The sequence below is a fragment of the Phyllobates terribilis genome, unplaced genomic scaffold, assembly GCF_046119375.1.
Source record: "Phyllobates terribilis strain yellow unplaced genomic scaffold, ASM4611937v1 Scaffold_1__5_contigs__length_1240528914, whole genome shotgun sequence".
Lineage (NCBI taxonomy): Eukaryota > Metazoa > Chordata > Amphibia > Anura > Dendrobatidae > Phyllobates > Phyllobates terribilis.
The window spans coordinates 623,666,900-623,693,673 of NW_027362761.1; the positions used below are offsets into that span (position 1 = coordinate 623,666,900).

General features: G+C 48.9%; 1 protein-coding gene across 1 annotated transcript in view; it reads right to left on the reverse strand.

The window, feature by feature from the left end:
• Window positions 1–26,774, reverse strand: part of CA9 (carbonic anhydrase 9) — a 596,284-nt gene that overhangs the window by 482,587 nt on the left and 86,923 nt on the right. The window contains exons 2-6 of the mRNA XM_073684598.1: window positions 17,345–17,374; window positions 14,283–14,453; window positions 13,985–14,127; window positions 8,439–8,531; window positions 5,828–5,894 (exon numbers count right to left, since the gene is read on the reverse strand). Coding sequence (XP_073540699.1) covers window positions 5,828–5,894; window positions 8,439–8,531; window positions 13,985–14,127; window positions 14,283–14,453; window positions 17,345–17,374 — 504 coding nt within the window. The remainder of the gene's footprint in view (window positions 1–5,827; window positions 5,895–8,438; window positions 8,532–13,984; window positions 14,128–14,282; window positions 14,454–17,344; window positions 17,375–26,774) is intronic.

Consider the following 26,774-nt stretch of genomic DNA (forward strand, 5'->3'; position numbering starts at 1 on the left):
GGGAATAACACCTTCCCCTCATCCTGGCAGGCTGTTGATAACACTTTACCTCAGGAGCAGTGCTAAAAATGGGGGAGCTACCACCAGCCTTGTCACTGTCCGTCAGCTGCACAGAACCACCTTCTTCATGATCTCCGTGCCTGTCCCCATCTCCCTTAGCACTGACTCTCAGGGAGTTAAGGATTCCTCATCAACATCACCCCCCAGCGTGACATACATCATCATCATGCATAACATTGACATCCACATTATCCACATCTGAATCACATGACATAGCAGATCTGGGAGGGTTGTCAGGAACCAACCATCCCAGATCTGTCCCCAATAAAACATTTGTGGGGAGGTTCCCGGAGCACCCCAATTTCCCTCAACCCCCTCCCAGCACCCCAGTGTAAGAAAACCCCCATGTAGGAATATCGCTAATCCTAGTGACAGTGAGGGTCTTCACAGGGATAAGTTCTTCAGGGGACACCAATTCGGGGCGGATGAGGGCTTTTTCTGCACCGGTGTTGCCCACAGTAACTGACTGCAGGTTGTCACAGGTCCTCCCAGCCGCTCCACCCTCAAGAAAAACAGCTGCATTAGGCCCATGGGACTTGGATGTGGGATTCTTCTTCTGTCTCTCCGGGCAGGTGGTGCTAATATTTGCAAGTCGGTTGCAGGTAAAGCATCGGTGAGAATCAGATGCAGGCCAGGTGCTGGAAAATGAGGCAAAATCTCCCGAGGACTAGCTGGTAGGGGCATTGGTTGTTGGCTTAACCCCTTTGCAACTGTTGATGGCTAACTTCTGCACCTCAATTGTATTGTTGGCCTCATAGGTACCTGCGATCTGTTCTGTTTTAGCAGCCTCCTTTGGCTTCATCATGAGTTGCCGCACCTCCAGAAGGCAAAGGTGCAGAAACTGATCCCTCAATTTCTTGAAGGTGGTAGCTAATATTCCCTGTACCCACTGCTCGAAGTAGGTTCTGAGCCCGTCCACAACATCATCGTAGCTGTTGTGAGGTCCACGTTGGAGGGTCCGGAACATTTTTCAGTACACTTCAGGGGTCATCTGATATTTCAGGGCCTGCTTAATTGCCTCATCTTGTTCTCAAAGGAGAGCAGCGAACACCTCCAGAGCTTTGCCTCATAGCCCTTGATTTAGGTATCGAGCCCACAAGTCATCAGGCAAATGGTACTGTCTGTAGACCTTTTCAAACCCCCTCAAAAATTAGTCCAGCTCTGCGTCCTTTCAAAGACAGAAAAATGCTCTGCATGGGGTTTAAAGATGATGTCATTACCGGAACCACTGCTCAGTGAGGTAGATTGCTCTTTCTGGAGTCAGGCTAACGCCAGCAGGTGGTCTCGGTCAGCCTGTCACTCAGCAGCCTCTCACTCTTGGAATTGCTGAATCGGCTTTAGTCATCCCTTGCGATTGTCTGCGTCAAGTTGCAGTAGGGCCATCTGTCAGTGGGGCCCCAAACTACCCTGGTTGCTGATGTGTCGTACATCCATAGGAGGGACCTCTGCAGCAGCCCTGTCCAGGCCTTGGCTCGTTTCCCCTTCATCAGGGCTATGGTGACGGATGTGCTCCTCGTCCCATTGCAACAGATCAACGGATCATTTGCTGCTTGTTTTTGCCAGTGGAGTCAATCTGTCTAATCATACAAATGGCATCAAGAGCCTCCTTCTTCTGTTGGTTGTACCAGGCCTCCCCAACTGCAGCCATGATAGTCAAACAAAAGGTGGGACAGAAAAACAAGAGAGGCGGAAGGAGTGTAACTGATACACGTACAGCAATGACCCAGGTGTGATTAAACACTGAGTCCGATGCACAAAACTCTGCACAGACTCCTCGCAGGGACCGTGCAAGTTTATAGTGACCGGAATGATTGCTCAAACCAGATCACTAGATCGAAACACTGCCACCAATTTGTGAGAAACGCAGACGGACGCCTCCAATCGTCAGTACATTTATGAAATTGAGTGACGATTGATGGATGAGGCCATGGCTGCTTTCACTACTCAGCCAATAAAGCAAAAACTGACCAGCATATCTTATAGTGTGAAAAGAATAGTCTATTCTCATCAGATCTATATCCACAGGTGTACACCACCAAAGTAGTCATATGAGATAGGGAAAGGGGAGAGTTGGAAAAGTGTGGATATAAGAAAATTAAATTAAAATACATAAACTTTATTGATTAGTTAAAATCCTATAAATGTGAAATTACTCATGCATCTATAGATGCATATAAGGTAACCACTTACTAGTTGAAAAAGTGGTACCCACTAATAGATCTGGCTGGATGTAGTGTAGGGCAAATTATGGGACACCTCAGTCAAGTCCCTCTAATGTAGGACCGAGGTTATATATATATGTTAACCCCATATATTGGAATAGCCTAAATATGAATGTCAGGTGGAACAACTAAAGACACATATAGTTGCTATAATAGCAAAATGTACATGTATCAATCTGCCATAGGGCATTACTATTCACCACCTGACAGACATATATATGTATATATGTATAGGCTCGCTTAAATCCAGTTGTTTTAAATATTAACAATGGGAGATGTCAGAAATCAGCACTCGCCTTCTGTTCAATCACACAATTGCACAGTACGTGTATTTAGGCTGCTATTAATGAGCCGGCACTGTTCAAAATCATTAGCAGGAGGAGATCACACTGACAAGCGATCGTCTCCTCTGCTACACTGAGGGGCCGTCCGCTGCACCGAGCGGCTCCTCACATGTCAGAGGTTAATGATCACACTGTAATTCAGCCTGTCCAGCTGTACAATTGATCGCCCGAGTGAGGAATAATATATTATCCCCTGTCTCATTCCCTGCACGCACGTGCCGGCGTGCCCAGCACAAACAGCTGATTGCTGCAGTGTTGAGCAGTCCGCTGTCTCGTAGCTGCACACGTGTTTGATGTGTCCGACTCAAACAGCCGAACACTGCGGCTATACTCTATATGATCCGCTACAGCTAAGGGTGCTGACACAGTTCTCCCTTATTATAATGCTGCCATATTATGCATATTCCTAGGGTAGATTCTCATTCCCCCCTACACTATCATGCAGCTCAGATAAATTCCCTGACGCGCGTTTCGCCGGTATACCGGCTTTTTCCTAAGGGTCATCTTATAGTGTGAACATGTGCCTGCTGCAATGACTACATACAGTATAGTGCAAAGAAAGAGAAAGCGCAGCAGCACTCTACAAATGTCAAAATATATGAAGACACTGGAGAAATTAAATCTAGACTGCTTTGTCACTAAATGAAATGTACTTACAAAATGAAGGTTCTTGGGCAAACATGAATTGGCCATTTTATGAACTATGAACCGCGGCAAGGTGACCTCCTTCTGATGGGTCCTACCTTCTTGATATGCCACTCTTGGACTATAAGCCTACATTTAAATGGACAAGCACGTCTCTATTGGAGGTCACCTTGCCGCGGTTGATAGTTCATAAATTGGCCAATTCATGTTTGCCCAAGAACCTTCATTTTGTAAGTACATTTCATTTAGTGACAAAGCAGTCTAGATTTAATCTTTCCAATGTCTTCTTATATTTTGACTAGTGATGAGCGAGTATGTTCGGTTAACCCTTTTGGCGAGTATGCTCGGGCGAGTACCGAGTATCTTCAGCGTACTCGGTGATAAGGTTGAATCGCTCCCGTGTGCATGATTTGCGACTGTTTGACAGCTTTAATACATGTCAGGAATGCTTGTTTGTTAAGCATTCTTAAGCATTCCTCACATGTAATAAAGCTGTCAAACAGTCGCAAATCATGCACACGGGAGCGATTCAACCATATCACCGAGTGCACTGAAGACACTCGGTACTCGCCCGAGCATACTCGCTGAAAGGGTTAACCGAACATACTCGCTCATCACTAATTTTGACCTTTATAGAGAGCTGCTGCACTTTCTCTTTCTTTTCATTACTAAGCCAGTAATTGGGAAATATATAAACATCCGATTCCAATGCATGAAATATATATATATGTATACCCCACTATTGCCACTGCCAAACTGCACAATAATAAAAGGAACTGGCTGCCACCACTAATCATTTATACAGGCAGATTGGACACCCAATTTATAGAGTTTATAGCACAAGAGGAACAACGTTTTATAGAGCAAGAGGAACAAAGCTATTAAAATTTATATATTTAATCCGAAAAGTAGGCAGTGTTTATAAAAATATACAAAAGATGTTACCAAGTGGACAAAACAATATAGCATGTACAATTACATAAAATAAAAAGGCATAACAAAAGAAAAGTACTTAACCTGTGTCACACAATTTGCGCAGATCTTTTATGGAGGGAAGCAATCCTTTTTGGGAAACGTATAGAACCACAGCGAACCGTGTCTTCCAGGACTGACAATGACTAAAAATCTGCTTTTATTGGCTAAAAACCATGCCCACATACCTCTCTTTATTGAGCTCATACGGAGGCTGGTCATGGGATGTGGCTAGGGTCCCAAAAATTAAGATATCTCCAATTTTCAGGATATCTCCCCAGCTGGAGGTCCCAGGTGGGAGATATTCATTCATGCCATATTTCCTATTATGATTTTAGCATTCCATAGATGAGAAATATGGCATGTATACTTGTCATCCATCTGATTATAGTTTGCTACTGATGCGGCAACTACCCAGTAATATAAGTCACTGTGTCCCAATATTCATAACTGGAATCCGGGTTTACTGCAGTCTATTTGCAGTAAATAGGGAGGCTAAGTTCTGTAAATAGGGAGGCTAGAGCCATAGGTCATGCCCACAAGCCATAAATCTGTTGCCTCCCACATCCTTCTGCAAGTTGTGCCTGGAAATTGTGTCTGCGATCCATCAGATGACCAACTTTAATTATCTGTTTGCAGCAGAGGGGTCCCAGCTGCACTGGGATAATGTAGATGTTAATAGAGTGTTAGTCTAGCTTCAATGTTCACTATGAAATGGCTTTATAGATTTTACAATTACAATCTATGGCAATAGACATCTGTATTTGAGGAGCCCCCTCTTATCTCTTTCACCCACAAAGCTCTCCACAGTGCTGCACCACCCTACATCTCCTCCTTCATCTCTATATCACCATTCCCATTCTCTCCATAGTTCTGCACCACTTTATATCTCCTCCTCATCTGTCTACCACTTTAACCGTCTTCTCAACAGTGCTGCACCGCCCTCCATCTCCTCGTCATCTCTATCACCCCACCCATCCTCTCCATTACACTAATGACCTAGGACTTACATCCTCTATATTCTGAACCTCCCCCTCCGTCTCCAAGACTTCTCTCATGCTGTACCAGTTTTCTGGAATGTACTACCCTGGACAATCCAGCTAATTCCCAGTATCCAAAGCTTCAAGCGTGCCCTAAAAATGCATTTCCTTAGACTGGCCTATCACCTCACTAATCTAAGGAGCTATTCCCTGCTCTCTCTTTCAAGCACTCAGTAGCACTTTGTATCTGTACTTACTGTATGAATGCCCCTATTTATTATACTTATGGTCGGACCGTATGCGACAAGCAGTTTTATTTTCACCTTTGTGACCCCCCATTTCATCATAGATTGCAGCTATAACTCCTCCTGTAACTGGTGAATTATGTGTTATTCTGTAATGTCCTTACAGATCAGAGGGGACAGCTACAGACAATACAGTGCGGTGGAATAAGTTGGCGACATAGAAATAATAATTATATAGTCCCTGATGTACCTGTAGAAGACTAGGTGCTATGTGTGCATAAAGCCTAATAATCTCAATGGATCACTGACCACCCTGTAGGTCGGCTGGATGGATGGGGGTAGCAGCAGTTCAGACTCACCACCGTCCTTAACCTCCTCCAGATACGTCAGAAGATGTTCATAATCTTTATTATCTTCAGGTCCTTCCTGATACAAAAACACACAAAGTAACAGCAGAACATGAGACATTGCGTCCGGATGGGTTGTGATGTTTATCCCGGTCAACAGCAGCCCAGCCATGGTCAGACATGGAAAAGCCCCTCATAAAGCCCATTCTGACTAGATCTACAGATTATAATAGTATAACATCCTGGGGATGAGCCAAAACCCCAAGACTTCTCCGCAGAAGGGGAGACCTGATGTCTTAGGAGACCTCAACTACTTTTTTCGCTAAGTTAAATATAAAAATATAGGTCACAAGACCCTCAGAAAAATAAGGAACATTTATCTATCAAGGACCATAATCAGTGATCTGTAAGAGAAGCTGGAGAGCAAAGTCCATTGCAAAGATGCAGAAGAAATCCTCATAAATGGAGAACAAAAATCATGTGATGCTAAGAATATGGGAGAGATGTCACAAAAGTCCAATAGACCTCAAGTCTAGGAAGTAAGAACCTACTACAGATGTTACATATAGAGGATACATTGTCTTCCCCCTGATGTTACATATAGAAGATACATTGTCCTCCCCCTGATGTTACATGTAGAGGATACATTGTCTTCCCCCTGATGTTACATATAGAAGATACATTGTCCTCCCCCTGATGTTACATATAGAGGATACATTGTCTTCCCCCTGATGTTACATATAGAGGATACATTGTCCTCCCCCTGATGTTACATATAGAGGATACATTATCCTCCCCCTGATGTTACATGTAGAGGATACATTGTCCTTCCCCTGATGTTACATATAGAGGATACATTGTCCTCCCCCTGATGTTACATATTGAGGATACATTGTCCTCCCCCTGATGTTACATGTAGAGGATACATTGTCCTCCCCCTGATGTTACATGTAGTGGATACATTGTCCTCCCCCTAATGTTACATGTAGAGGATACATTGTCTTCCCCCTGATGTTACATATTGAGGATACATTGTCTTCCCCCTGATGTTACATAGTGAGGATACATTGTCCTCCCCCTAAAGTTACATGTAGAGGATACATTATCCTCCCCCTGATGTTACATGTAGTGGATACATTATCCTCCCCCTGATGTTACATGTAGAGGATACATTGTCCTCCCCCTGATGTTACATATTGAGGATACATTGTCTTCCCCCTGATGTTACATGTAGAGGATACATTGTCCTCCCCCTGATGTTACATATAGAGGATACATTGTCCTCCCCCTGATGTTACATATAGAGGATACATTGTCCTCCCCCTGATGTTACATATAGAGGATACATTATCCTCCCTCTGATGTTACATGTAGAAGATACATTGTCCTCCCCCTGATGTTACATGTAGAAGATACATTGTCCTCCCCCTGATGTTACATGTAGAAGATACATTGTCCTCCCCCTGATGTTACATGTAGAAGATACATTGTCCTCCCCCTGATGTTACATGTAGAGGGTACATTGTCCTCCCCCTGATGTTACATATAGAGGATACATTGTCCTCCCCCTGATGTTACATGTAGAGGATACATTGTCCTCCCTCTGATGTTACATGTAGTGGATACATTGTCCTCCCCCTGATGTTACATATAGAGGATACATTGTTCTCCCCCTGATGTTACATGTAAAGGATACATTATCCTCCCCCTGATGTTACATGTAGTGGATACATTGTCCTCCCCCTGATGTTACATATAGAGGATACATTGTTCTCCCCCTGATGTTACATGTAAAGGATACATTATCCTCCCCCTGATGTTACATATAGAGGATACATTATCCTCCCCCTGATGTTACATGTAGTGGATACATTGTCCTCCCCCTGATGTTACATATAGAGGATACATTGTCCTCCCCCTGATGTTACATATAGAGGATACATTATCCTCCCTCTGATGTTACATGTAGAAGATACATTGTCCTCCCCCTGATGTTACATGTAGAAGATACATTGTCCTCCCCCTGATGTTACATGTAGAGGATACATTGTCTTCCCCCTGATGTTACATATAGAGGATACATTATCCTCCCCCTGATGTTACATATAGAGGATACATTGTCCTCCCCCTGATGTTACATATAGAGGATACATTGTCCTCCCCCTGATGTTACATGTAGAGGATACATTATCCTCCCCCTGATGTTACATATAGAGGATACATTATCCTCCCCCTGATGTTACATATAGAGGATACATTGTCCTCCCCCTGATGTTACATATAGAGGATACATTGTCCTCCCCCTGATGTTACATATAGAGGATACATTGTCCTCCCCCTGATGTTACATATAGAGGATACATTATCCTCCCCCTGATGTTACATATAGAGGATACATTGTCCTCCCCTGATGTTACATATAGAGGATACATTGTCCTCCCCCTGATGTTACATATAGAGGATACATTATCCTCCCCCTGATGTTACATATAGAGGATACATTGTCCTCTGCCTGAAGCTTGGTCTTGAATTTCCACTTACATAATCTCTGCACTCTCAGAACCACAACCTTAGGGAATCGTCTGAAGCTTCTAGAACCATGTATTTACTGGCGGCCACTCACCTCTAGGAATGCTGCCAGCACAGCGAGGCCTCCTGACTGGTTTGCTGCCAGTTCTAAACTCTCATACTCAGGGTTATAGTGAACCACGTGGATCTAAGGGAAGAGAAGAGCAGCTTAGTGCCACGATCCAATGTGTATTACTGCTGACTTACATCAACCACCCCACTGAGAATGTGCCACCATCTTCTCCAACTGAAAACCATGCATGGATCCAATGCTGTTCACAAGTGTGATCTGCAGGCACATGACGCAACCAGGGTGGTGATGATAACCAACTGGTGGATGGAGCAGGCAGGTAATGTTCACACGTCTAGAGAATATTTACATTTATTTTCTGTCAGTTTTGAGATGACAAAAACAGAAAAATACAATGTTCCAGGACATCAGTCTAGGTTCATGGTGGAGGAGGGCAGCAGCCAGTCTAGGGCTGAGGCTGCGGGGGCAGCGGCCAGTCTAGGGCTGAGGCTGTGGGGGCAGCGGCCAGTCTAGGGCTGAGGCTGCGGGGGCAGCGGCCAGTCTAGGGCTGAGGTGGCGGGGGGCAGTGGCCAGTCTAGGTCAGAGGTGGCGGGGAGCAGCAGCCAGTCAAAGGCTGAGGCTGCGGGGGCAGCGGCCAGTCTAGGGCTGAGGCTGTGGGGGCAGCGGCCAGTCTAGGGCTGAGGATGCGGGGGCAGTGGCCAGTCTAGGGCTGACGCGGCAGGGGCATCGGCCAGTCAAGGGCTTAGGCTGCGGGGACAGCAGCCAGTCTAGGGCTGAGGTGGCGGGGGCAGTGGCCAGTCTAGGTCCGAGGTGGCGGGGAGCAGCAGCCAGTCAAATGCTGAGGCTGCGGGGGCAGAGGCCAGTCTAGGGCTGAGGCTGTGCGGGCAGCAGCCAGTCAAGAGCTGAGGCGGCGGGGGTAGTGGCCAGTCAAGGGTTGAGGTAGCGGGAGCATTGGCAAGTCTATGGAGGCCATGTTGTGTATCACAGCGATACCACTCACCTCTCTGGGGAACTGTTTTCCATTTATAGTATGCTCTGACCCTGAACTTTTCTGAGACCATTCCCACAGCGATAACATCGGGGAGATTACAGAATATCTCACTGTGCCGTCACTGTGTCAAGGATTTCGTCCGGAATCGCGAGCTCACGATTCAGACTGCTCTCTATTTAGGTATCGGCAAGCAACCAGTGACCATATGGCATCACACCTCGGGATTCCAACGCATGGAAGATGTGTTTACGCCCTCCGTACGGTCACTGTCAGCTTCACGATAGCCCGATTATTAATATTATTCGCTGCCACCACCGTCCAGCTTTGAAATATAATACAGGCCTGGGCGGACGCTTACATTCTGGTAGCATATGGCTTTGGGGGAGGGAACGATTACAGAACAAAAGAAACAGAACAATTAATTTTATATTTAATCCAAAAGAGAGGCAGTGTTTAGGAAAAATATATACAAGGATTTTACAAAGGAGATATTAAACTACATAAGCAGTTACACAAAATAATAAGGATTAAGGGAGAAACTTACTATACGATCGCTGATACGATTCAATATAGGTGGAGGAGGGGCTCCCCGATTTGATTAGACTGTTATCGAACAGGATCCGTTGCTTATAGTCCTTATACCCTTCTAGCAATGAATCTCCAACCTCAGCAAACTATTTTATGCTGAAGGGAGAGATCTGCCCACACCCCCCCCTCTGCTGACATCATGTGGGCTCGGCTCCACCCTTCATGTTTGCATTAAAAATCTGTTTTTTGGGATAAATTATCGCTGTTTGATCCCAGAAGCCCAAAAGTGGTACCATATTTTCTATTATGATTTTACCTTCATTTAGAGACCACACATCGCATAGTTGCAGTCTGCTATTCTGGTGTTTTTGCACTACAGCTCCACAGAGGGTTTTTCGGCTACGAAAAAATGAGCATATCGCTCCTCGGCTGACCCTGCCACTAAGAATATAGGTCCCGTTATTATCGGACGTACAGAACTTACAATATTCCAAATTTTGTATCGGAGTCGGCATGTCTATAGATTTTCTTTTGAAGCTCGGGAAGCAGCTTCAACAGTTACACACAAATTATTGCAATCCTGCAACTAATCACCCCCTGCCATAATTATTTCTTATTTAAAGATAGAGTATACCTCCAAATCCGTGTCACGGCAATGGGGGCGGCCTGTGCCCCCTCGTATGCCAATCTCTTCCTGGGAGCATGGGAGAGGGAGATTTTTGGTGATGAGGGGACGCAGGGCGCGGACCATGTTGTGTCATGGATGAGGTATATTGATGATGTTTTATTCTTTTGGCATGGTACGGTGGAGGAGCTTGATGACTTCATGGCACGTTTAAACTCCAATGATCGTGCTGTGAAGCAGACGTACACTTACCACCCCAAGCGGATCGATTTTCTGGATATCACACTTTCAGTGGATTCAGAGAATCGGGTCCAGACTGATTTATTCAGAAAGTCTACCTCAGTGAATTCTCTGATACATGCTGCCTCTGCACATGATTCGTCAACCATTCGGGCCGTTCCTGTTGGACAGTTCCTCAGGATGAGGTGGATCTGCTCCACAAACTCGGATTTCGAGAAACGGGCCTCTGATTTGGCTGCACGTTTCCGACAACGTGGCTACAGCAATCGATGTATCGGCCGTGGCTATAGAAGGGCCCGTGACACTTGCCGGGACCATCTTATTCACCCCCCTCCCAGACACGCACATGGGGCACCGGAGAGGATCCGCTACATCTCCACATTCAATAATGAGTGGGGGGCTATGCGGCGGATCTTCTCTTGGCATTGGAACATCTTGAATGCGGAGCCTTCCCTTCGGGAACATATTGGAGAAGCTCCGTGTATGACACCACGATGATCGAACACTCTAGGGGACTTACTAGTTACTAGTCATTACATTCCTCCTATCTCCAATCCTTTTGGATCCCGTGGCCCCAGGTTGGGTACTTTCCCATGTGGACACTGTGTGGCCTGCACCAATGTCCAACGCAGTACGTTGTTCACGAGCTCTGACGGCTCCCGCCATTTTGATATTCGCCACTATATTTCCTGTAGCACGACACATGTGGTGTATTATGCCACATGTGGGTGTGGGTTAACATATGTTGGTCTAACATCCAGGGAGCTACGCATCAGGGTTCGTGAACACGTCAGGGACATTGGTGCGGCCCGGTCATCCACTGATCCCCGGGAGCTCAAGACACTGCTGTTAGAACTCTCCTGTTAGTTTTTTTCTAGTTTACTGGTCACATGACCATTTTTGCCTATTTAATCCGGCTCCGCCCTCCTGGCCTTGCTGGACTTCATTGTATTTTCTACTCTTGAGCTAGCTTGGTACTCTGTTACCTTTCTCTGTTAGTTTTGCTAGGTCTTCGGACCTCTATGTTCTATGTTGTGTGTTTCTTTTACTGCTACAATTTCTGCTAGGAGGTGTCCAACTTTATCCCAGTCCCTAGTTCTTGTAGGGATCCCTCCCTTGCATCTATAGGTCTTCGTACAGACTAGCCGAGGACTTTAGCGGGTCTGATCGCAGGATCAGGTTCCCCGTTACATCGTAGGGATCCAGTTTAGTTCTATTGTAGGGACAGATCTCCTGTCTTTCCTTAGTGCTTGTAGCAGATCATAACAACTGCCTCGACATTTCAGGACTGCTCACAATTGTGATCCGCGGTCACTGAAAATACGGGGCATTGATGCAGTTGGTCTGGGCTCTTGGGGTGGGAATGCCAAACGCCTCCTGGCACAAAAGGAGGCGAGGTGGATTATTACCCTGGATACTATGGTGCCACGGGGTCTGAATGAGAACTTGGGGTTTGCGCCATTTCTTTGATTTCACCTGTCTTGGTTCTGCGCTTTGTGCAAGATTCACCATGAGTCCATATTCCATTTTTTGGACTATGGACTATCTGATGTAACTTATTGAGGTGCTCCCCTGTGACCCCTGCTGTATATATGAATTTCTTTACATATGGGGGCTATTTTGGTTTTCTGTCTTTTTTAACCTCTTTACCTTGGTTTTTTTATTCATTTTTTGATTTGTTTCTTTGTGACTTTTCCTCAAGGACCCTATCTGATTTCTATCTTGATGTCCAGATATCAGATGTATCGGAGTCTCCTCAACAGCAATTATATATATTTTCTGGAGGAGTGATCCACAACGATATATGTGTCTGCTCATCATTTTGTTGTTGTTATTTGTTTTTTCTCTTCCTATTGTCTCATTTTTATGCACTTATTTGTATATATATTTTTTCTTTTCCTCCCCCCCTCTTTTCTTACTCCCTTTTTCGTTCATATACTCTCTTTTCATTTGAATGTCTTTTGTGTACAATTATTCTGTTTTATCACAGTGTCCATTATATTTCCCCATGTCCCTACTGCATGATAGTCTTTCCGTCTGTGGAGTGATGTTGTGCGCATGCGCTGGGTGGCTCGCTCCCCCTGCCCCCGCGTTGTCTATCTCTATGGCCCCGGCGCGCCTCCCAGATGTGGTCTCTTTGACACTTCCGGGTTGCGCCCGCGTCATGATGGGCGGTGCGGGGCCCGGGGGGGTGCTGACTATCCCGGCGCATGCGCCGCTTGTCTCTCTCTGCTGACGGCCATCCTGAATCATCACATGCCCACACACGTGATGCCTTGAGGGGGTGGAGCTATGCATTTTAAAAGGTCCTTGCACTTTCCCTATCTACGCCTCTCGAAATAGCACCCGCGAAACGCGCGTCGAGGCTGCCCTCCTTGACAGACACCGGTCCTCATTTGTCCCTCCGTTACGTGTGACAACGATTGGGGTGAGTTACCAATGCCCTGTACATGACACGCATTGGCAATGGATTTACTGTACAGGACCATGGTATACGTTATCCCCACACACTAAGTGCCATGTTTTCTGTCCATGTATACCACCTCTTTTTGCCCTTCCTTACCTTTTTCTTTTTTCTTTTTATTTCTATTGTTCTATTATCTTTCTATTTTTCCTCCTTCCAGGCGGAAATCTGTGCTATCTTTGTAATTTTTGTTTTGTATTATTCTTGACATTCATGATATGCTCTGTATTTATCTATATTACCCTAGCGGGGTTTCCTTGGATCTGTATGTCTGCACTTTATGATATATACCTTTTTGCCAATTACTTATGGCATTTTATATGAATTTATAATAAACTTTTGTATGTCAATATACTTGTTTTTTCCTCTTGTGTATATATAATCACCCCCTGCGTCTGCCAGAAAGAGAGATGCTCACTTTTTAATTAGGTTGTAACACTTCTTGGCTGGCATTTGTTTGTGTATGAGGCCTTACTCATGAGTGTGCTAATTGGGACTTTGAGATTTTCATGGAGACCGCTCTTGTACAGACAAGTGGTGGATTGCTAGCTCTTGTCTTGGGACAAAAGGTGGAAGGGAGGTGTGAGGGGGGCTTCGGGGGAAGAAAGAAAGAGAATATTTTCAATACTTCTCTGACACAATAATTCTCTGACAGGCTGAGGTAACGGGAGCATTGGAAAGTCTATGGAGACAATGTTGTGTATCACAGCGATACCACTCACCTCTCCGGGGAATCGTTTTCCATTTATAGTATGCTCTGACCCCGGACCTTTCCGAGACCCCCAGTGGAAATGGAGCTGTGCTGCTTGGTAAATATGAGGGAGACCCCCGACTATCTTCAGACTATCAGGTAGTTTCAGAACCACTGTGAAAGAAGACAGTGACAAATATTAGTATCACAAGATGTGAGCACCAGTAGTCATGATGGACACAAAGTGTGGGTCATGACTCCTTCATGGTGACTGTTCGCACTGACACCAGATGTCCACCAGAGATGTAGAGAGGATGGCTGCAGCTCACCAGTATGTCTGTTATTCTCCAACCTCAATGTGTCACCGGCCGTCAGATCATATCCAGAGAGTAGAATGGGAGTCAACTGAGGGTCAAAAGTCGTATTCTGTGTATCCACATTAATAGGAGACTGAGAGTTCCCCCCACAGTCTGGAAAATCCCGATCCCACTCCGAGAAATCTGTCACATGGAGAAATCAGGAAAACAGCGTTACCCCCATGTCCACCTACAGCGACTCCCTACTCTCCACATCAGCCACCACACTAATAAATGGGTCAGATAAAGACAGATGGAGATGATAAGTGATGAGTCTATAGGTCAGAGTATAATGTGGAGCCGCGCTCCTGTGTAGGATGAGGAGACGTGCTCCCTTATAGGACGAGGAGCCGCGCTCCCGTGTAGAATGAGGAGCCGCGCTTCTGTGTAGGGTGAAAGCCGTGCTCCCGTGTAGGATGAGGAGCCGCGCTCCTGTGTAGGATGAGGAGCCGCGCTCCTGTGTAGGATGAGGAGCTGCGCTACTGTGTAGGATGAGGAGACGTGCTCCCTTGTAGGATGAGGAGGCGCGCTCCCTTGTAGGATGAGGAGCCGCGCTCCCGTGTAGAATGAGGAGCCGCGCTCCTGTGTAGGGTGAAAGCCATGCTCCCGTGTAGGATGAGGAGTCGCGCTCCCGTGTAGGGTGAAAGCCGCGCTCCCGTGTAGGATGAGGAGGCGCGCTCCCGTGTAGGATGAGGAGCCGAGCTCCCGTGTAGGATGAGGAGCCGAGCTCCCGTGTAGGATGAGGAGGCGCGCTCCCGTGTAGGATGAGGAGCCGAGCTCCCGTGTAGGATGAGGAGCCGCGCTCCCGTGTAGGATGAGGAGCCGAGCTCCCGTGTAGGTGACGCGCCCCCTGGGCCTGTGCTGCTGCTGCTGTGCAGGGGGAATACCCGGAGCCGGATCTGATAGGGGTAGTAGTCCTCGTGGCGGTGACCCGGTCCGTGCCCAGGGTGTCAAACCAAGTGGCAGAACTTAGAATAAGATGTTATATTGTTCGACTATGCCACCCGTTGATTGCGGCTATGAAGCCGCCGCTGCAGGGCAGACCGCTGAGGCCGGTGGTACGGTTGTGCAGCGTGGATAGTATAACCCCCAACCGGAGGGGTATGGCCTCAGGGCAGCGGACGTGGATGATGGGGATAGCAGAATCGCACGCAGGCACTAGGAACCACTCAGAGACGGTGCGGTGTAGTTCAGGGTCTTTACTGGTGGCAAAGGTAGACCCTCCCGGGAGTACTGGCTAGCGATCGGGGCCTGGTCAGTCTGTGAGCAGATAGGATCTCCCCCGGCCAGGCGGAGTTGTAGGCCTCCCCAACTTATTGTACTCTCCCTGGCTACCTTGCTAGAAGCGGGTAAAAGTAGCCCACGTCCCTGAGTGTACCGTGTGGTGCTCACCCGTATGGCCGGTGACTCGGGGCCTTCTGGTAGCCTCCGCTCCACAACGGCGGTGCTGGTCCCTTGCGTGTGACCGTGCCTTCGGGTTTCTTGGCCAGAGGACCTGAAATCCCCTGCCGGTCGGTTTCTGCTGCTGGGTATGGATCAGTCCCCACTGCCTCGGACTCCGTGTCCGGTGAGATCTCTTCAGTCAGGACGAGCTCTACAGCTTCCAGTCTCTGACCCCTTTTATCACTGCTCCCACAGAGCTCCTGATCTTGCTCTCCCTGTATCTGCTCCACTCCAGACCAGACTGTGTCTCTGTCTGGGACTCCTCTTCTTCTCCTCTAACCCCGCCTCAGCCCCAGTTTATATAGGGGAAGTTCTTCCCCTCCCAGGACTGGGCAGGAAGTGTTGCATGCTTAGGGTTCCTGACCAGGAGACCTCCCACCTGCTCTCAGACGTAATATTGCTATTACTGTGGTAACCAGACCCCTGGGGTGCCACATAGGATGAGGAGCCGCGCTCCCGTGTAGGATAAGGAGCCGCGCTCCCGTGTAGGATGAGGAGCCGCGCTCCCGTGTAGGATGAGGAGCCGCGCTCCCGTGTAGAATGAGGAGCCGCGCTCCCGTGTAGGATGAGGAGCCGCGCTCCCGTGTAGGATGAGGAGACGCACTCTCTTGTAGGATGAGGAGGCGCGCTCTCTTGTAGGATGAGGAGGCGCGCTCTCTTGTAGGATAAGGAGGGGCGCTCCCTTGTAGGATGAGGAGCTGCACTGCCGTGTAGGATGCGGAGTCTTGCTCCTGTGTAGGAAGAGGAACCGCACTCCCGTGTAGGGTGAAAAGGCGCGCTCCCGTGTAGGATGAGGAGACGCGCTCTCTTGTAGGATGAGGAGGGGCGCTCTCTTGTAGGATAAGGAGAGGCGCTCCCATGTAGGATGAGGAGCCGCGCTCCCGTGTAGGATGAGGAGCCGCGCTCCCGTGTAGGATGAGGAGCCGCGCTCCCGTGTAGGATGAGGAGCCGCGCTCCCGTGTAGGGTGAAATCCGCGCTCCCATGTAGGGTGAAAAGCCGCGGTCCCGTGTAGGATGAGGAGACGCGCTCCCGTGTAGGATGAAGAGGCGCGCTCCCGTGTAGGATGAGGAGGCGAGCTCCCGTGTAGGATGAGGAGCCGCGCTCCCGTGTAGGATGAGGAGCCGCGCTCCCGTGTAGGATGAGGAGCCGCGCTCCCGTGTAGGATGAGGAGCCGCGCTCCCGTGTAGGATGAGGAGCCGCGCTCCCGTGTAGGATGAGGAGCCGAGCTCCCGTGTAGGATGAGGAGCCGCGCTCCCGTGTAGGATGAGGAGCCGCGCTCCCGTGTAGGATGAGACGCGCTCTCTTGTAGGATGAGGAGGCGCGCTCTCTTGTAGGATGAGGAGCTGCAATGCTGTGTAGGATGCGGAGTCTTGCTCCTGTGTAGGAAGAGGAGCCGCGCTCTTGTATCACTTTATCACTCATTAACTAATCTTCTGGCCATAATGGCACTTTTCAGGTGAAACATTAATGAATAGTGAAGTCCTGAGGACAAGCGGCCTCTGTAGAGGCCACACAAAGCGATCATGTGCCGCTCCCTCCTGTGACTGCGCTGCTGCCTTTATCATAGATTATACCCGATAACAGACCTCACCTGTGTAACTCCAGTGATGATGACCAGGACCTGTAATAAAGGACATAATATTACTGAATAATCCATAATCCAAAGTACAACCAAACACGGGACCCTGTCCGCGAGGCCGGCGGTCTACAGGAGAGAATACAGGATGGATGGGAGACGCTGCTGAGGGGCAGCAATGTCAATGTAGGCTGACAGGTTGGGTTTGGAGGTTCTGAAGATCAGGAGTCTGATGGGTCGAGGTAGTAAGGAACAGCGCATGGGAGAAGCACGGAGCAGAAGAGAAGGACATCCGAGGACATGTTACATACTGGAGATTATGTGTGGGGAGTAGTGATGAGCGAGCGTGCTCGCTACTGCTCGGTACTCGCCCGAGCATCTAACTGTTCGAGGCGCTCGGCGAGTATTTCCGGGATGCTAGGGCAGGAGGTCAAATTCCCGCTCCGCATGTTTGCCACTGTTTAGACAGCGAATAAACACGCAGGGATTGCCTACCACTTACTGAAATGCCGCAGCCATCTTGGTTGTGGCATTACAGTGATTGGCTGACCTGGTGACCTTATGTTCGTAACAGTCTACTCTTCAGACAGGCAGAGTAGGGAGCGGTGCTACCAAGCTAGGGAGAAAATTGGCGGCTATTGTAGTAAGGTATTCCACAGCAATACACATCTGAACTAACAGTCCTTCTAAGAACTAATCCAGCTGCATATAATCAGTGGTGATAGCAGGAGTTAGGCAGGCAGGGTTTTTGGAGAGTGTATACAGCACAAGAGGGTCCATTGCACGCTCTGTCTGCTGCTGCTGCTGTTTCTGATATCCATAGCCCAAGATATCAGGGCTAATATTCTTTTTGCACTTAATCCTGGTTATTAGCTTGAAAAACAATACAATACACCATTTTTACCGCTCCATTTGCTTGTTAGCAGAATACAGCCAGATTTGTTTCATTTTATTCGCATTGCTGTATTGTGTAAGCAGAGAAACTTTTCCATCATCAGACGTGATCCAATATTACTGCAGTAATAAGTGACATTTTTTGGAGCGTGTCAAATATTCCCTTCCATTTAAAATGGGCGAGGCGCGTGGCAAGGGACAGGGAAGTGGACGTGATGGTGATGATGCACACAGAGGCCGAGGCCGTGGGGAAGCTGAAATTTTGCCTGCTGAGTGATTTCAACAAGCACCCACATCATGTCGCCCTACCTTCCTGTCCCACTTTGTAGGGGCCACGGACCACCACTATTGAAGCCAGAGTAGTGTGAAAAGGTTATTAGTTGGATAGCAGATAAAGCTTCCAGTCAGTTTGCCACCACCACCACCACCCTGTCTTCCACAAGGTCCAGTCTCAGTAGATGTGAGTCTGAACCATGGGCGTACCCAGGATCAAAACTAGGGGGGGCAAGCCATGGTCACAGATACAGAAGAGAAATATATATATAGTACAATGCAAAGATTTCACTTCTTACATTACATGAGTGATATTGTAAATTCCACAATAGCTCAGAAACCAGCGAATCGCTCCACACAGTATACTGGCCCCCATATAACGCTCCATGCAGGATACTGGTCCCCATATAATGCTCCATACAGGATACTGGCCCCCATATAACGCTCCATGCAGAATACTGGCTCCCATATAACGCTCCATACAGGATACTGGCCCCCATATAACGCTCCCTACAGAATACTGGCCCCCATATAACGCTCCATACAGAATACTGGCTCCCATATAACGCTCCATACAGAATACTGGCCCCCATATAACGCTCCATGCAGGATACTGGTCCCCATATAATGCTCCATAAAGGATACTGGCCCCCATATAACGCTCCATGCAGAATACTGGCTCCCATATAACGCTCCATACAGGATACTGGCCCCCATATAAAGCTCCCTACAGAATACTGGCCCCCATATAACGCTCCATGCAAGATACTGATCCCCATATAACGCTCCATGCAGGATACTGGCCCCCATATAATGCTCCATACAGAATACTGTCTCCCATATAACGCTCCATACAGGATACTGGCCCCCATATCAAGCTCCATACAGAATACTGGCCCCCATATAACGCTCCATACAGAATACTGGCCCCCATATAACGCTCCATACAGAATACTGGCCCCCATATAGCACTCCATGCAGGCTGCTCCCCACACATAATGCCTCATGCAGGCTGTTCCCCCCCACAAAATGCCCCACGCAGGCTGTCCCCCCCACACATAATGCCCCATGCAGGCTGTTCCCCCCCCACATAATGCCCCATGCAGGCTGTCCCCCCCCCATATAATGCCCCATGCAGGATGACACCCCCCCTTCCTTATAATACCCCATCCAGGATGTCACCCCCCCTCCCTTATAATGCCTCATGCAGGATGTCACCCACCCACCCTCCCTTGTAATGCCCCATGCAGGATGTCACCCCCCCTCCCTTATAATGTCCCATGCAGGATGTCACCCCCCCTTATAATGCCCCATGCAGGATGTCACCCCCCCCTTATAATGCCGCATGCAGGATGTCACACCCTCCTCCTTTATAATGCCCCATGTAGGATGTTACCCCACCTCCCTTATAATGCCCCATGCAGGATGAAACACCCCCTTCCTTATAATGCCCCATGCAGGATGTCACCCCCACCCTCCCTTATAATGCCCCATGCAGGATGTCACACCCCCTCCCTAATAATGCACCATGCAGGATGACACCACCCCTTCCTAATAATGCACCATGCAGGATGACACCCCCCCTTCCTTATAAGGGCCCCCCCTTATAATGCCCCATGCAGGATGACACCACCCCTTCCTAATAATGCACCATGCAGGATGACACCCCCCCTTCCTTATAATGCCCCATGCAGGATGTCACCCCCCCTCCCTTATCATGCCCCATGCAGGATGTCACACACCCCCTCCTTTATAATGCCCCATGCAGGATGTCACCCCCCCTTATAATGCCCCATGCAGGATGTCAAATCCCCCTCCCTTATAATGCCCCGTGCAGGATGTCACACCCCCCTTATCATGCCCCATGCAGGATGACACCCCCCCCTTCCTTATAATGCCCCATGCAGGATGTCACACCCCCCCTCCTTTATAATGCCCCATGCAGGATGTCACACCCCACCCCTTATAATGCCCCATGCAGGATGTCAAATCCCCCTCCCTTATAATGCCCCATGCAGGAAGTCACACCCCCCTCCCTTATAATGCCCCATGCAGGATGTCACCCCCCTTATAATGCCCCATGCAGGATGACACCCCCCCTTATAATGCCCCATGCAGGATGTCACCCCCCCATATAATGCCCTATGCAGGATGTCACACCCCCCCTCCCTTATAATGCCCCATGCAGGATGTCACACCCCCCCTCCCTTATGATGCCCCATGCAGGATATCACCCCCCCATATAATGCCCCATGCAGGATGTCACCCCCCCTCCCTTATAATGCCTCATGCAGGATGACACCCACCCTTCCTTATAATGCCCCATGCAGGATGTCACCCCCCCTCCCTTATAATGCCCCATGCAGGATGTCACACCCCCCTCTTTTATAATGCCCCATGCAGGATGTCACCCCCCCTTATAATGCCCCATGCAGGATGACACCCCCTCTTCCTTATAATGCCCCATGCAGGATGTCACCCCCCCCTTTATAATGCCCCATGCAGGATGTCACAACCCACCCCTTATAATGCCCCATGCAGGATGTCACCCCCCCTCCCTTATAATGCCCCATGCAGGATGTCACATCCCCCCTCCCTTATAATGCCCCATGCAGGATGTCAAATCCCCCTCCCTTATAATGCCCCGTGCAGGATGTCACACCCCCCTTATCATGCCCCATGCAGGATGACACCCCCCCCTTCCTTATAATGCCCCATGCAGGATGTCACACCCCCCCTCCTTTATAATGCCCCATGCAGGATGTCACACCCCACCCCTTATAATGCCCCATGCAGGATGTCAAATCCCCCTCCCTTATAATGCCCCATGCAGGAAGTCACACCCCCCTCCCTTATAATGCCCCATGCAGGATGTCACCCCCCTTATAATGCCCCATGCAGGATGACACCCCCCCTTATAATGCCCCATGCAGGATGTCACCCCCCCATATAATGCCCTATGCAGGATGTCACACCCCCCCTCCCTTATAATGCCCCATGCAGGATGTCACACCCCCCCTCCCTTATGATGCCCCATGCAGGATATCACCCCCCCATATAATGCCCCATGCAGGATGTCACCCCCCCTCCCTTATAATGCCTCATGCAGGATGACACCCACCCTTCCTTATAATGCCCCATGCAGGATGTCACCCCCCCTCCCTTATAATGCCCCATGCAGGATGTCACACCCCCCTCTTTTATAATGCCCCATGCAGGATGTCACCCCCCCTTATAATGCCCCATGCAGGATGACACCCCCTCTTCCTTATAATGCCCCATGCAGGATGTCACCCCCCCCTTTATAATGCCCCATGCAGGATGTCACAACCCACCCCTTATAATGCCCCATGCAGGATGTCACCCCCCCTCCCTTATAATGCCCCATGCAGGATGTCACATCCCCCCTCCCTTATAATGCCCCATGCAGGATGTCACACCCCCCTTATAATGCCCCATGCAGGATGTCACCCCCCCTTATAATGCCCCATGCAGGATGTCACCCCCCCATATAATGCCCTATGCAGGATGTCACCACCCCTCCCTTATAATGCCCCATGCAGGATGTCAACCCCCCATATAATGCCCCATGCAGGATGTCACCCCCCTCCCTTATAATGCCCCATGCAGGATGTCACACCCCCCTCCCTTATAATGCCCCATGCAGGATGTCACCCCCCCTTATAATGCCCCATGCAGGATGTCACACACCCCCACCTCACCCCCCCTCCCTTATACTGCCCCATGCCTCCATACAATAAAAAAAAAAAATCAAATACTCACCTCACTCCTCCTCACCTGCTGCCGCTGCTCCGGACTCCTCAGCGTCGCCGGCCTCATCCCGCTCTGCGCTGTGACTGCTCAGGAGAGAGCGCGGTGTAAAGACGTCACAGTGCAGCAGCCGCAGAAGAGACCAGAGCTGCTGCGGAGGCACGGGGAGGGGTAAGTATTGTGCCGGGTGCCAGGGCCCTGAGCAAGCGGGGGGAGCGGGCGCTGACGGTGAGGGGCCCCCCCGCCTGCTCAGGGCCCCGGCATTTGCCTGGGTGCGCCGGGTGCTAACGCCGGCCCTGGTGTGCGCCGTGCGTCCCTGCTTCTAGGGGGGGGGGAGCAGCTGCCCACCCCTGCCCCATGGTGGGTACGCCCATGGTTCCTCACCCTGATCCTCCTTCTGCCGAGTGCCCAGAGACAAATGATCCCACATTTGGACACTCCGAAGAGCTATTCACTTTCCCATTTTTGGATTCTGGCCTCTCGCCCGGCCCGCTTCAAGGGGGGCAAGAGGAGATAGCATGTAGAGATGCCCAAATATTTGAGCAGCCACGGTCACATGAAGGTGATGGTGGAAAAGTGCAATTACTGTTGCAAGAGGTGGATGATGATGATAAGACACAATCGACAGCAAGTCAGGAGGAGGCCCATGGTGTACAGTATATGTGGAAGACGAGTTGGTGGTGGACGATGAAGTCACTGACCCAATCTGGCAAGGTGACATGCAGAGCGAGGACAGCCGCACAGAGTGGGAGGGAGGCATAGCACGACAACAGGCAGGAACAAGCAGTGTGGTGGCCACAGACACAAGGTGGGCAACTGTTTCCCGGAACACCAACACGAAGGAAGTTGCCAGTCCAACTGTTAGGTCTTCCAGAGTCTGGCTCTTTTTGAAAGACTGTCCAGTTAACCCAAAAAGGCCATTTGCAACATCTGCCAGGCCAGCATCAGCTGGGGAAGCAAAACTACCAGCCTGACCACCATCAGCATGCTTAGGCACATGACAGCAAAGCACCCGACTCGTTTGGCCGAACGCCAGGGTACAGAAACAGTGTCTGCGGGTGACACCACTGCCTGTTCCGTTGTTGTGCGTGCACGCCAATCCCCTGTCCATGGTGCAGGAAAAGATGCCTCCCTCCCTGCACCTGTCATTGTACACTTGCAACCATCACCATCAGCAACCTCATCCTTGTACCAGCGCAGTGTTCAGTTGTCCCTACCCTAGTCCTTTGAACACAAGCACAAATACGCAGCCAACCACCCAAAGGCCACAGAACTAAACTGGCACATTTCTAGAATGCTTGCATTTGAAATGTTGCCTTTTAGGCTTGTTGAAATCTTTCTGCAACCTGAAGGCGGCGGCCGTCCCTCGGTTCTCTGTCCCCAGCCGCCACTATTTCTCCCGTTGTGCCGTCCCCGCCTTACACAAGCACCTATCCCAGAACATTACCCGTGCCCTGAACAACACAGTTACTGGGAAGGTCCACATAACCACGGACACGTGGACATGTGCTTGTGGCCAGGGATGGTACATTTTGCTGATGGCACACTGGGTTAACATAGTGGAAGCCAGGACCCAGTCGGACCTTGGGATGGAACACGTCATCCTGACACTGAGGTTTGCGGGCCCTAGGTCAATCAGGGAGGCCCCTACATTGTACAGCTCCTGCACCTCCTCCTCTTCAGCCTCCATTTCCGAAATGACCACATCAATCAGAAGCTGAAAGCACTGCAGCACTGCCTCGGCCAAGCGGCAACAGGCTGTGCTGAAGCTAATATGCTTAGGGGACAAACCGCACACCGCTGTGGAGGTGTTGACAGCTGTAACAGAGTAGGCAGATCTATGGCTGTCACCACTGAACCTACAGCCAGGCATGGTCGTGTATGACAATGGCCTGAACATGGTGGCAGCTCTGAAGCTTGGTAACCTCGCACACGTACCAGGCTTGGCCCATGTGCTCGGATCTGCCTGAGCTGCTTGTCAAAGTATGCCATGTGTCTGCCCATTTCAGAAAGTCAGCTACAGCTTCCGCCGCCCTCGCCTTGCTTCAGCAGCGTTTGCACCTTCCAGCTCAGCAACTGGTGTGCGATATCACCACACATTGGAACTCAACCTTGTATATGTTGGGAAGGATTTGTGAGCAGCAGAGGGCAGTTGTTGAGTACCAGATTCAACATGCCCGTCAGTATTCAGATCAGCCTCTGCACATAAGAGCTGATGAGTAGGCATGGATGTCTGATATCTGTGCCTCCTCCAAAACTTTGATAACTCCACCAAGATGGTGAGCGGCGATGACACCATAATTACCGTCACCATCCCGCTTCTCTGTCTACTGAAACGCTCTCTGCTCATAATTAAAGAGGATGCATTGCAGGCAGAGCACAATGAGATGGAGCAAGGAACCATACAGGGTGATTACACACAGCCCAGCCTCATCTCATCCCAACGTGGATTGGGTGATAATGAGGAGGAGGAGGAACAGGAGCTGGTTTCCTGCGCTACAGATGGTACTACCCACACAACATTCATATCGTCTGTTCAGCGTGGATGACCTGAGGAGAGGGAGAACGAAGAGGAGGACCAGGAGGAGGATAAGGAGGAGAGCATGAACAGTCGTCCTCTTGCTGGGGACAGGGATGTCTTGGCTGTTGGCAGTCTGGCACACATGGCTGACTTTATGTTCCACTGCCTTTCCTGTGACCCTCGCATTGTATGCATTTTGGATGACAGTAATTACTGGTTAGTCACACTTCTAGACCCATGCTACAAGGAGAACTTTCTATCTCTCCTTCCCATGGCGGAGAGGTCTAATAAAATGTTGCAGTACCAGAAGGCCCTTGTTGAGGAATTCTTTAAGAAATTCCCATCTGAAAACGCTGGTGGCAGAGGTCACAGTTTGTTAGATAACCATGGAGTTTTTGAACATGCTGAAGGAGTACCTTGCCGACCACACCAACGTCCTCCGTGATTCCTCTGTGCCTTATAACTATTGGATATCCAAGCTGGACACGTGGCATGAACTAGGTCTATATGTCTTGGAGGTCCTGGCCTGCCCTGCCGCAAGCGTTTTATCAGAGCGGGTTTTTAGTGCCACCAGGGGTATTATAACTGATAAGCGCATCCGCCTGTCAACTGAAAATTCTGACAGGCTGACTCTTATAAAAATGAACAGAGGCTGGATTGGGCCAGACTTCTCAACACCACCGGATGATAACAGCAGAACATAAAGTCAAATCCAATGTTTTTTTTTGGTGTGTATATTCCCATGCACCTCTTCACACCCACACAGGGGTATACGCTTCCTGATTTTGTCTATTTTCTGTGTCCTCCTCCTTCCTCTTCTCCTCATCCTCGACCACCATATCAACAGGGTGAACGTGATGCAACATCCACATAATTTTTTTAAGGGTGTTTATGATGCCCGTATGAAATCTTTTTAGAGGCCTACCTCTAACATTCTGTATGTTACACAGTATGTTCATGTATACCCCCCAGGGGTAAATGTTTTTCAGCCCATGCACTAAGTGCATGGACATTACCACTATAGGAAACCCACTCCTTAATAATAGGAACAATTTTTTTTTAATGAGGCCCTCCTCTATGTCTCTTCAAAGGGGTATTGGAGTGCGTACAAGTTTTTGGCAGCCCTTGCAGTCACTGCATGGGCATTATCACTATAGGAGACCCTTTCCTTCACAATGGGAACAATTTTTTTAATGAGCCCTTCCTCTACGTCTCTTCAAAGGGGTATTGGAGTGCGTCCTAATTTTTGGCAGACCTTGCAGTCACTGCATACAAAATAACAGTATAGGAGACCCACTCCTTAATAATGGGAACAACAAAGCATAGCCGGATGATGGCCCTCTAACAATAGTGAGTGACAAATGCTGGCCCTCTAACAATAGTAAGGGCCGCCTGATGGTCTTGTAAAAATAGGCTTTGTGACTTTCACAGATGAAACAGATGTGTTTGATCACGCACCACATGGCCAGAAAAGGTAGTAAAATGTTAAAATTACATTTACTGGTGAATATATTTTTTACCGTTGAAAGCAATGCAAAAGTGCAAAAACGCTACGTGTGAACATAGGCCAAGGTGTGAAGGAGCAATTTTGTTTTTGGTTATTTATTTTGCCTTATATACAACTCATTACCCTGGAAAGGATGTTCCTTAACATTTTTTTCAGGAAAATCCATTTTGGTTTTGTTTTTGTATATTTTATTGTGAGTCCGTAAAAGTGGAGTAATACCTCTGACAACATTATTCACAGCAGTGACATGGGAGTCAGATATGCTTCCAGGGGTCTTCCCCATGCTGTTCCCACATCATTTGAGCACTGTTTCCATCGATTTGGCAAATTTTTAGGCCCCCTCCAGACCTCCGGCGAGCCTCCAGAAAAAATGCTTGAGTTTCCCTTTGACTTACATTGATCACATTGCTCAGGTCAAGCACCCGAGCATTCCAATTTGCAGGAACGAGCACCCGAGCATCACTATTAGCGATATTTGT